This window comes from Monopterus albus, unplaced genomic scaffold (genome assembly GCF_001952655.1).
Source record: "Monopterus albus unplaced genomic scaffold, M_albus_1.0 scaffold139.1, whole genome shotgun sequence".
Classification (NCBI taxonomy): Eukaryota; Metazoa; Chordata; class Actinopteri; order Synbranchiformes; family Synbranchidae; genus Monopterus; species Monopterus albus.
In genome coordinates, this window is record NW_018128019.1 from 949663 (window position 1) to 961411 (window position 11749).

The 11749-nt window shown below is 40.0% G+C and overlaps 2 protein-coding genes across 6 annotated transcripts in view; both read left to right on the plus strand.

Annotated features, from left to right (window-relative positions):
* The window catches only part of qki2 (QKI, KH domain containing, RNA binding 2), a 14764-nt gene extending 9732 nt beyond the window's left edge, over positions 1-5032 (plus strand). Inside the window, exons 7-9 of one of the 5 annotated variants that reach the window (XM_020613838.1) lie at positions 719-742; positions 1359-1436; positions 3343-5032. In XM_020613838.1, coding sequence (XP_020469494.1) covers positions 719-742; positions 1359-1436; positions 3343-3365 — 125 coding nt within the window. In that variant the 3' untranslated portion in view covers positions 3366-5032. Of the gene's footprint in view, positions 1-718; positions 1437-3342 lie in introns of those variants that run through there. The other 4 variants (XM_020613839.1, XM_020613840.1, XM_020613841.1 and 1 more) reach the window with 4 other exon arrangements.
* Positions 5033-8674: 3642 nt separating this feature from the next.
* Positions 8675-11748, plus strand: timm23a (translocase of inner mitochondrial membrane 23 homolog a (yeast)). The gene is made up of 7 exons (XM_020613850.1): positions 8675-9087; positions 9290-9348; positions 9459-9552; positions 9878-9962; positions 10053-10111; positions 10360-10470; positions 10940-11748. The coding sequence occupies exons 1-7, from the start codon at positions 8982-8984 to the stop codon at positions 11059-11061; spliced, it is 636 nt and encodes a 211-aa protein (XP_020469506.1). The 5' UTR covers positions 8675-8981; the 3' UTR covers positions 11062-11748.
* Position 11749: the final 1 nt, after the last annotated feature.

An 11749-nucleotide genomic window follows, 5' to 3' on the forward strand; every position in this document is an offset into this window, starting at 1 on the left:
TCCCCTAAGCTTTTCTATGCCCTGGAGAAGTTTATACTGGTGGCTTTAAACTCTAACCTGATTTAATGCGAAATCAGAAATGCAAACCCAACCAGAGACCCAGATGAGGCAACGCACTGACCTTCCTCTGACTGGGCATTGCATCCTGTATCACCTTGCTAGTAGATGGTCAACTCAGTCAGAGAAAGGAAGAAGAAAATTTCTTGATAAATTACCTTTGTTTGACAAAACATTCTGAGGTCCACCTCAATTTCAACTGAAGATGTACAGAAGAGGGTTAGGGCCAATGTTAAAAATGTATTTGACTTCTGACTTGTTTCTCAGAATTCTGACTTTAAACTCAGAATTAAAATTAGAATTGTGAGACAAAATCAGAACTCCACTACATTTTTTTACAGTGGCCCTAACCCTCTTCCATACAGTACATGGCGATTGCACTGTTGTCACCACGTAACAGTTTCATGATGTCTTCTGCAATTTTTTTGCCAAACTACTGTTTCCAATAGCTTAACTTTAATCTTTAAATCTTATTTTTTAAAAATCTAATTCACCTGAACCTGACCCCAACACCCAGACACCGATAGCAGAACTCAAGGCCACAGGGTTTTGTTGCAGTACTGCAGTTTGCAACTGGGAAAAATTGGCAGTCATATCCAGCTCTTGCAATACATCCACAATATACACAGGTGCATGCTGATGCTCATTGCTGGGCTAACAGTCCCCTCTCCCTGTGTTTTCGCAGGTATGGCTTTCCCAACCAAAGGCTAAGCGATAGCAACCCTTCCTAGCACACACACGGACTGGCTTGCAGAGACCTCCACCCCTACATACTTGTCCCACAAAGCAAACAGTCAAAGTTTGCTCATACTTTCCTCAACAGTCATTCTGTAGTCAAGTGTCCATTCCTGTTAATTGCCTCTTTGTATTAGCAGACTAGTGTTGTGGTGTGACAGCAACTTAACTTTATTAATAGTTCAGCTTCCGCTTGTAATTTTAACACATTTTAGTGAACCCATAGACATAGATATCACCGTCGCTGTTTGTGAGTTAATATAAACCTTAATTTGATCACAGAGCTATAGAGTGACTTTGCTTACAGCTGATGTTGAATCTACTAGTGAAGCTTAGTGAGAAATTAGTGGCTTGGATTAATATTTTCTTTAGAGAACAGAAGACCACAAAACAACAAGCCAATTCTGTCTCTTGGAAGCAAGATGCTTTGACATATTTTCACCCTCAGCCTTGAACCCTTTGTAAATTCCTGATTTCACTGATGTTGGTGCCATGGGTGGACTGTTTGATGTCTTTTTGATGAGTAACCTTCTGTGTTCTGTTTTGGCGATATCAATGGCTGTTAGCAGGTGCCATGACCACTAAGGTACGACGCCACGACAAGAGAATCCATCCTTACCAAAGGGTAGTGACCACAGACAGAGGTTAGTTAGCTCACCAGCCACTTTATGTGTGTGTGTTTGTGTGTGTTAGTGAGCATGCGTGCAGACCAATGGACCAATTTCAGTTTACATGTGTCTGTAATATGGCGTGACTAAAAAAAGAGATAACTGTATCAGACGCAGAGGTCACATGCTGAAGCAGCTTCAGTGCAAAATGTGAAACAGTATTTGTTACAGTGAAAGTGAACTAAGTGAGCAGTGGGAGGAGGTGAATGCTGCAGCGGTTATCTCTGCTCGCCTGTTAGATAAACTGGACGGCTCGCAGGCCGACACCCTCTCAATTAGAATGGATCGCTCTGTTCATGTGATTTGGGATTTGGAGCGTTCCCTTAGAAACTTTTTTTTTGTTGTTGTTTATGTTTTTACTACTACTTTTGACCCTACAAATACTGTGGGAAGTTGTATTTATACCCAGATTCATTCCAGTAGAGTTCCACAAATGTGTTTTTTTATTATTAATTATATCCTGTGTTGTGCCCATTGACTATATGACACTTAAGGTTACAGTGATTGTCTTTTCTGAAGGTCATTCAAGTCAATATGATCTTTGGTTTTTACTACTAAAACACAGCGTGTGATAACTACTGAAGTCTGTGTTACAAGCTCTTTTGTATGAAATACTGTTGTTTGTGGTCTTATCAGTCGCCTACTGGACTTTATCACTGGGGCTGTTTACATCTTTCATATATTTCTTAGCCAGAGTGGTGCTGTTACCATGTATTTAGCTGCAAAATAAATTTGTATATAGGGATATTAAGGATTGAAGTGCTTATATGAAGCTTATGGAACAAAATCGCTTGGAAATACTTGTAGTTTTTTTTTTTTTAGTTTATTAGTTTGTAAATTTTTATTTTTGTTTTTACGGTATGCTTTTTATAGATCAAGTGTCTCTATATAAACTTCAGACTTTATTCAAAGTATGTAGCTACTACTGTTTTAGTCACCACGAAGGTGGCAATGAAGGCAGTGTTTTGCTCTGTGTATTTAAGATGAGGTGACTTTGGCGATTCACGGGCCTCATGACTGTTTTATGCAATAGAAATGGACTAGCTAGCTACAATATATGTGTGTGTGTGTGTGTGAGCAGTTGTGCTCTTGTTGTACACAATGGACAAAAAACACTAAAAGGCAATAAAGATGACTATTGAAAAAATTCTCTAAAGGAAACCAAAGCCTTAAATTCTTGTAGTTAGTCTGTCTATTGTTAGATTGTTTCCTCTGTCCCTCTAAAATCACCATCTCTTAACCTCTCATCGCTGTCTCCTATGGCGCCTCTTTGCTTACTCTGGTCATTAGGTGCTCTTCTAATACTTCATAGCAAACAGATCAAACCATAATCAGTTCATCACAACCGTTAATCACTGAGATCTTATGCCTGCTGCTAAACAATAGTGCTCCTTGTCAGTGAGTGAAAGTATTTCTGAGGCCCAGACACTTTTCCTTTGGACATAAGGTCACTCTCTCACCATGAAACCATGCTGTCTCCCTCTCTGTCCATGGTTTCACTGTCTGTCTGTGCTAGACGTAGCCCAGCTAGCATGAGTAGTATCACTATAGCAGTAGTCACATGACAGGAGGGGCGTCTCCCAAAATGCAACCCTGCAAACACCTTTATGAGCACGTGTGTATTGCTAACCATCCATTCCCTATGTCAACACCCAGTGGTTGATGTTAGGTCTGTGTGAATGGTTGTACAGGGCTCATAGAGGTGTTGTGCTGCTCTTATGTAATGCCCCTCATGCCTGTGACTGCAGTAGATCTGCCTTGTTGTCATCCTGACGCCACTAGCTGACACTAATCTCTCTTCTATCTTTTTTCTTTTTATGTCCCTTTTGTGCCCTTTTTGTTTCCTTTCCACGTCTGTCCGTCTCTGTTCGTCTAACTCTAGCTGCCACGGCAACTAACCCATGACCCCTTGACCTTCTGACCTTTCCGCCCACTGATGACCCACCCATGTCTGCCTGCTGGTGCACTCATTGGCCCACGGCTCTGCCGCTCCCCCAGCTCAGCCAACCAGAGACCAGCACATTGGGAACAACCTGGCTGCTTCTGTTTAACCAACCAACCAGATGACAGCGATCCTGGGAATAAACCTCAGCCGCCAAGTCCTAACCTGAACTTTACCAAACGTGCCTTTCTTCCAAAACTCCAAAGCCAATCTCAAAATATTTTTTTATACAACCATCCTACAGTCAGAATCCCAGTCTGTAGGAGTTGTTGCCATGCATCTCCTGGCAACTACTACCTGTGAGTAGACTTGACTGGGGATGGGCCCCATACTGGTGAAGGGCTCCTACACCAATCCATAGATGAGCTAAACTCTCTCTCTCTGAGCTATCCTGCCCTCAGTTCCTGTGATGCAATAACAATAACTCTATTAATAATGATACTGATAATGATGGTGCTTATACAGCACAGAAACACTAAACTAAAGAAGAGATATGTTGATGTTTTAGGTATTTTTCCTCAAGGATCACCTCTCACTTAACATCGAAAATGTTTCCCCACAATCTTTAAAGGGATAGCTTCTTTTATGGACATGCATTAATTTCATTGTAACACATTATAATTGGTTTTAAAAATGTCATATATTAACACGCTTCAAAATGGAACACCAACTTGTGGTTCCAATGATGTTAAAAATGTCACTTGTTTTTTGTTTTGTTTTTAAGAGTGCACTATTTTATGCTGCATTTGCCTTTAAAATGGCAGCGTGATTTGTATTTGTCCTTACTGTGTTTTAGCAAAGAACATTTAAAAATTGTTTGGTTAAGTAAAATGCAGAACCTTTCACCATAATGCAGCAGGTGCTCAGTGAGGAAAAATAACAAACTGGAATTTAAAATGCCAAAGTATCTCTGGGTTTTTCTTAACAAGTAAACCAGCCAGATACTATGTTGACACAGACAGTATAAATGCCAAGCCTGTACAGTGTAGATACACACAGAGGGAAGGTTGCACTTCTTTTGTCTAAATATCAAGAACTTACACAATGATGCCTTTGCCTTTTTCACACTACAGTATTGTATGAGCTTAAACAACAGTGCCTTTATTTATCGAACGCGATGGATCATTGTTACACCTACATCTTTTACTAGTATATCGTGAGTTTGTGCCCAGCATGAAATGATGCCATTTGGTTTTATGCAGATTAATTAGGACTGCAGAGAACTGTCACAGCCTAATTGTCATCATCTAGATTTTATGGCTTTCTCAATTCCAGTTTTTGTGCCAAAAAAAAGTGGCTTATTTGAATTGGAAGTGCACTACGGTACTCAAGCTCCAGCTGCAACTTCTGATATGTTTATGTGAGACTCAGATGCCTCAAGAGCACAGTGTTTTATTTTATTTTTCTCTTTCTGTTCAGGTGATGGTTTTGTTGGAGATGAAGTATGTTTGCATGTGTGTCCACTTTTTCAGATGGTGTGGTACAGTTTTACACATACAGACAAACCAACTGATGCCTTCACGTAAAAAAAAAAACATGAAGTCATAACATCTGTAACAAGTTTATAATGTATTTTTATATTCTATTTTGTACGTGAAAAATAACATTAAATGGCCTTTTCAGATAAGAATGATATGCCTTACTACGGAGAATTAATTTGATGAGTATAACCAGCCTTCATGTGTCATTAGTAATCATTCTCAATGTCTTGAATAACTGGAGTCGCTGATGTTCTTTGTATTAACTTGAGCCTTTGAGATCAGCATTGCTTGCCTTCTGTGCCTTTTATATACAATGAGTGTGACAATTAACAGTAGTACATTATTAATCTACTCTTCAGTGCCAAGTGTAGATTACTAACTGTTACCACTTCTGTGATTATTAACCACTTTAATGATATCTGTCTCTGCTTTGGATTCCTTATGAAAAATTAAAAACATAAAGAAAGATGTGTTGAACAATGAACATTTAACTTTTAAAGGATTCTGAACAGGAATAACTCTTTGTACACTATTAAACTCATAGTTGTAAAACTAACAAACTTTGTTGCTTTTTCTCTGTAGCACTTAATTATGCAAATCAGCTTTCTTTCTGCATACTAATCACCAAACACTCCTTAGATACAGATTGGGGGGGCAAAAACCCAGCAGATACTTCAGACAAAATGCAGGGAAAAGGCCACAACATTTTTTCCCTCTCCACTTCTCGTTTTCTGTGTTCATTCTCTTGTTCTCCATCTTCCCCTGCTATTTAAGAGGACATTACACACGTCGATGTGTGTAATAAGAGAAGAAAACACACCCAGCTCACCATGGTTTCTCTCAGGCATGCACATGTATAACAGAAAGAAGGGGGGAGTTTCAGGTTTGGAGGACTAATGGCTGGGGAATTGAGGGGAAATTGATTGTGCAAGCTCGCCCTCAAACATCTGCAGAGTACATATTACACAGGATCAGTCTGTCCCTGAAGTCCCTGAAAACATGTCATGGTAGCTACATTTATTTTAATTAGACTTCCCCCCACCCCCACCCCACCACAAAAGGATGCATGCTTTAACATTTAAACATAAAGAGGTTTTTTTTTTTAAAAGATATCTGTAGATAATTTGGCCCATTTGAGCTTTTGAGACTTGAAGTTAAAAGTAAAACCTCTCTTTAAATCACACATTTAAAGTTTAACACAAAAAAGAGAATTATGTGGGGTTTTCTGTGGTGAATGTAGCAGTGGGTGGCTCATTCGTCCTCTCTCTGCCCTTCCTGCTTTCATTGTGGAGTTGCAGGGTGATACTGAACTTCAGGCTTGGAGTTGAGCCTGTTCTGTGGCCGCAACTCTGACCCCCTGGTCGCAGACAGAGAAAGGACAAAATGTGACCGCTGTTGACAATCCTCTGGACAGGAAGAAGCACTGGGTGGAGATACCAAGAGACAGAAAATAAAAGAGACAAGAGAGAATGTGTGGATAAAAACGGGTGGGGGTGCATGAGTGTTTGAATGGGTGTGTACTCATATCTCTGTTTTTCCTGTTTTCAGTCAAGTTTTGTGCTTTTTTTTCACTCTTCTTGCTTTCTTGTTCTAGTCTGGTATGAAACACTTTTCAAGCATCTGGTAATGTATTCTGCAATCAGCTCTCACCATTGCCAGCGCTAGAGCTCAGAGTTCTCTGTGTTTACAGTCTAAGTGTGTTCATGTGTATATGTGTGTGGGAGAAAAAGAGTGAAAGTGAGAGGAAAAGACAAGTTGATTTAGATTGCTATGTATGCACGGTGTTCTCCACATAATGAACAGCTCCAGATTCCCTCTGCTTGGTAAATATTTGATGACTGAGAAGCAGTGGAATGATTTTAGCTGAATAACAGTGGGGTCCTATAAGCTGCAGGGAAACTGCTCGAAAGTTGTATTTCAAACCCCTCGCTCCCTTGTCCTCTTCCCATGTAAATAAGGCCGACTCCCCCTAACTCCACACACCCCTCTGAGGCAGTTTAAAGACCCAACACTGTCTCCTTGTCTCCTTGACAACCAGCATACACTGGGGTCCTATCGTGGCCTCTCTGTCTTTTGTGTTTCTCAGAGAGACAGAAAGAAAGAGAGAGTGAGAGAGAGAGGAGGGAAAGGAGAAGATGAAAACAAGAGTTCCTGAAAAAGATAACAAAGATGACATCACAGCTATTTTATCCCACAGCTGAAAATTTGGGTTGTAGCTCAGCGATGATGATGATGATGATTAGCCAGAGGCACAAAATGGGTGGCAGGGTAGTCTGAGAGAGAGTGGAAGAGAGAGGGAGAGAGGCCCAGGGCTGAATGGGGCATTGTGGGAAAGACAGTGGGCACACTGGGCAGTAACACAGAGAACACTAACTCACAGATCATGCCAGAGAGTCTGAAAACACCCACACTGGGCAACAATGGCAAACTTCATCGCTCCACTTGGCCCCTTCTGAATACACACATACAATGGCAGAATCCAAATAAGATGCTCTGTTATTCGTGAAATTCAACACACTGAATTCCTTCAGCAGCTCTGTCTCTTTGACTGGCAGCAGATGGCTGGGACTGAGCTGCATATAGTGCGTGTACGTGTGCGTGTGTGTGGTCTTCTCTCCCTGTAGCATCATGGGTAAGTGCCCAGCATGCATGAAAGGTGGGAAATCATGCATTTCAAGGCCTTGCATGTGTTATATGGAAGTTATTTAACTCAGTTCTACCTTTCTACTTCATGTAATAAAAACAACACAAAATGCAAGTCCAACATGCATCTGTTGTGACTGGGAAGAAGTTCAACTGAATCAGTCAATTAAATCAGGCCTAATTAGAATGACTGCTGAGGAGTACCAGAACCAACAGGTTTGACCCTTTTAGAACCTGTCAGTGTCAGCTTTCTGCTGCCTCCTTGTGTCCAATGTGAAAAACATCACCATTTTTCTTTATAAAGAATTACAATAAACAGCAACAGGTGACCAGCAGTAAACAGTAAGTATTTGGCAACAGTAGAGCTAAATAAATTAGTTGACCAAAGGAGAATTTAATGCAGAAAATGGCGAACATTTGCATGTAGTACCAACTGCTTGGATGTCAGTATTTGTATGTTTTTCAGTGTTAAAGTATTTTGAAGGTATTGCTGTGCCTTTATCACAGATAGAAGAGAGATAACATAAATACGAAGGAGACAGAGACAAGTAACAAATGTCCTCCATGGCCTGGATCTGATCCTGTAAATATTTGGTGTCTTAACCCTTAAGTGACCAGGGTGCCTTATTTCTCTCTTTTATGTAATTGCATCTGAGTTTTGTAAAATATTCTGACATTTTATACACAAAAATGTTTATTAAATAATGAAAATAATCGTTAGTTGCAGCAATAAATAGATGTAGACTTACATCTTGGAATCTTTCAAAGATTAGTAGGCTATCTAGCCTACTTTTACTTCAGACACTAGATTATGTAGATTTTCTTACAATAAATATGTTGTAATTTAAAATTTTTTTTGTGAAGTTTATGTGAAACGTTTCATCAAACACGACCACGTCTGTAATCGGTTTTGTAATGTTATCGCTACTTTCTCCCATTTATTCTTGAGGTAAGTAAACAGATTCCAGATCTGTGGAGGTGTCGTAAATCGAGGTGTTTACTAACGTTACTAAAACATGTATGATTTCTTTATTTATCAACTTTAAATACGCTATGGTCTAGAAAACACTTGATTAAATCGATGTTTATGACCATGTTTTTATTTTTTTCCACACATTTCGCAATCTGTTTTGTTGACGTATCGACACCCCGACGTCGGTTTTCGCTTTACGGCAGAGCGTGCTGCTGGAGGTCAGGGGAATGGTGAAAAGTCGAGCTCAGCAGTCTTTAATTAAAATCTGGCATTTTTACTTGAAAGGTTTACTTAGGATTCAACACGTGCACTACTAGGACATTGTATTTTAGTGACGATGAATTCAGCGACTCCTTGTTGATTAGGGTATCGTGAATTTTGAGTGTTTGGACACAGCTAGCGCTTGCTAACGTCAGCCAGGTAGGCTCGGCTAGTAGTTCCGCCGGTCTTTTCCCCAGGTAACCCTTCGAATCTTTGTAAGCATGGATAACAACTCACAAGGATCAGGGGGGTTCAAGGCAGGTCTCGGGGGAATCTTTGGAGTCGGTGCACCTGAATACTCCAACACAGAGCTTGCTGGTGTCCCATGTAAGTGTGATGGAATCTTGCTATAATGCTAGCTACTGTATATACTGCTGTCACATTGCTTCAGTTAGCTTAGAAGCTACCGGAAACAGCGTTACTATCAGCCAACCTTGTGGCCTCCAAATGTCTCTAATACAACTTTCTCTATTGTACTCAAGCTTTGTGAAAGAGCTTAACCTATATTTCTGTTATGGTGTCATTTCAGTGACTGGAATGAGTCCTCTGTCCCCTTACCTCAATGTTGACCCTCGTTACCTGATTCAGGTAATCCAACCTAAAGCTAAAGCAAAGCTTTAGTCTTTTTCGGTGGTTTAAATGAATGCTTTGTGTGTGTGTTTTTTAAACGAGTAACAGTTTTTAATGTTGCATTCTAGGACACAGATGAATTCATTCTACCCACAGGCGCTAATAAAACAAGAGGGAGGTTTGAATTGGCTTTCTTCACTATCGGAGCCTCCTGCATGACGGGTAAGAGAACATCAACACCTGTAACAGCTGTTTGTCTAAGGACAGAAAACTAATCGGGACCAATTTTTATAATCAAACGTTTGAATCAAATTCTGCTTCTGCTTTTTCAAAATGAGGATTTGGTGCTTTTATAATGAAATGTACATGACATGGGTTCAGCATGTCCACATATTTTTGCTCATGTAGTATACCCCGAGTAAACCAAACTGAAATATGGTTAGCTGGATCTTTTTGTTTTTGTTTTTTGCTTCCACTGCTATTTTCCCCCATACTAGGTTAAAGTTAATATGCCACTCAGAGTTTCTGTCACTTTGTTTTGTCTTAGGAGCAACACTCGGAGCTCTAAATGGTCTCAGAATGGGCCTGAAGGAGACCAGAGACATGGCATGGTCCAAACCTCGTAATGTACAGTGAGTATGGAAACAGGATTATTTCACTAGTAGTATTACATGTGGAACCTAACCTAACGTGTCCTTTAACTCTTTGCTGCCTTTTTCCAGGATTATTAATATGGTGACCAGACAGGGTGCTTCATGGGCCAACTCTCTGGGCTCTGTTGGTAAGTCAGAAAAAAAGTAGACTCATAATGGTAATAACCATATTATAATCTCGTTTTTTACAATATTTTGTAATATTTATATAATTTTTAAAACCATAGTGAAATATGTAAGCTAGTGTTACCTTTATTGTGCTTGATGGCAGGTATGTTAATTTTTAGGTTTCCCTATGTTGAATGTTTAACTTGACCCGTGTAAGAGCTGTTTTTGGTGTCTTCTAAAGCATTGTGAATTTTCTTGGCCATTGCAGCCTTGTTGTATAGTGCTTTTGGTGTGGCGATAGAGAAGGCCAGAGGAGCAGAAGATGACCTCAACACAGTGGCTGCTGGGACATTAACTGGGATGCTCTTTAAATCAGGAGGTATGTGTTTTTCCTGCTTGTAGATCTGCTTTTAATCTATTCTCTACCAGTTTTTGAGTCAACTGTTTGCATATGCATTAACTGGGGGAAAACAGCTGGACTTTGAAATTCATTATTTCTCCTGTTGAAATATTATGGTTCACAACTTCTCATCCAAAAGAATGATGAGCTTACCCAGAACTCATCTTATAATTGCCCCTTTTTTCAACCGACAGTCTAAGCATTGCAGCAACACAATGTCAAATAAAGAGGTTTATATTTAAAGATATACATGTGTATTTCTAATGTTGTTTGTGGTGGATGTATCTGCAGTAGCACAAGCAAATTATGCACAGGATTGTTTTTTGCTTACGGTATTGTTTGTCAGATGTGTTCATAATGCTTGGGTTAAACACTAGTATATATTTATGTTTATTGTAAGTTTGTCCACAGCTTTATCACTCATTCTGTTACTGCTGTGTTTTCCCAGGTGGATTAAAGGGTGCAGCCCGTGGGGGTCTGGTTGGTTTAGCTTTGTCTGGTGCCTATGCTCTCTACAACAACTGGAACCACCTCACTGGCTCCTCCTCATCATCCTCCAGGCTATACTAATGTTTCTTCCAGACATCTGTTTCGACATTAGGGCCCAGTGTATCTTGAGGACACAGCCTTTAACCACAGCACTAAGAGAAGTTAGGCTCTGGTCAAATGCAGTGTGCTCTCCAAGTATGTGCGAGGCGGCCCCAGTTTCCTCCGGTTACCCACTTTCCTTCCCAGGAGCATTTTGTAAATTAAAAGATTTGGTTTATTCCATTGGACTAAATTCCACAAACAAACCAAATGCGAACCCTTCACGTCACTTGTTTATTATCCTCTGAAGTATTCCTGTTATTGATTTGATCAGAAATGAGAACACCCTGGGAGGATGTTACATAGAGGTGTGACATTTGTTATATTGTTGATCGAAGACTTATGAGCTTCACTGACACTAGTTTTGAAATCAAAAGACCCACGACATTGGGGTTAATTAAATTAATTGGTGAGATGACTTGTGGCATCTGGTGTGTGTTCACCAGGTGATTGGCAGTGGATTCATGCTCTTATTTTGGATTGAAAGACTCTTCTGTTTTAGAAGAGCAAAGAGGTTTTCCACTAAGACCTGCAAACAGAACAAAGCCTTACGGTCAGTTCTACTCTTGTACTTACTGAAGTGTATCTGCAGTGGGTTTGTTTTATTATGCAAGAAGGAATCATTGTAAAGTTGTACAGGACATGTGTCACCATCAAACCCGCTGTGTTG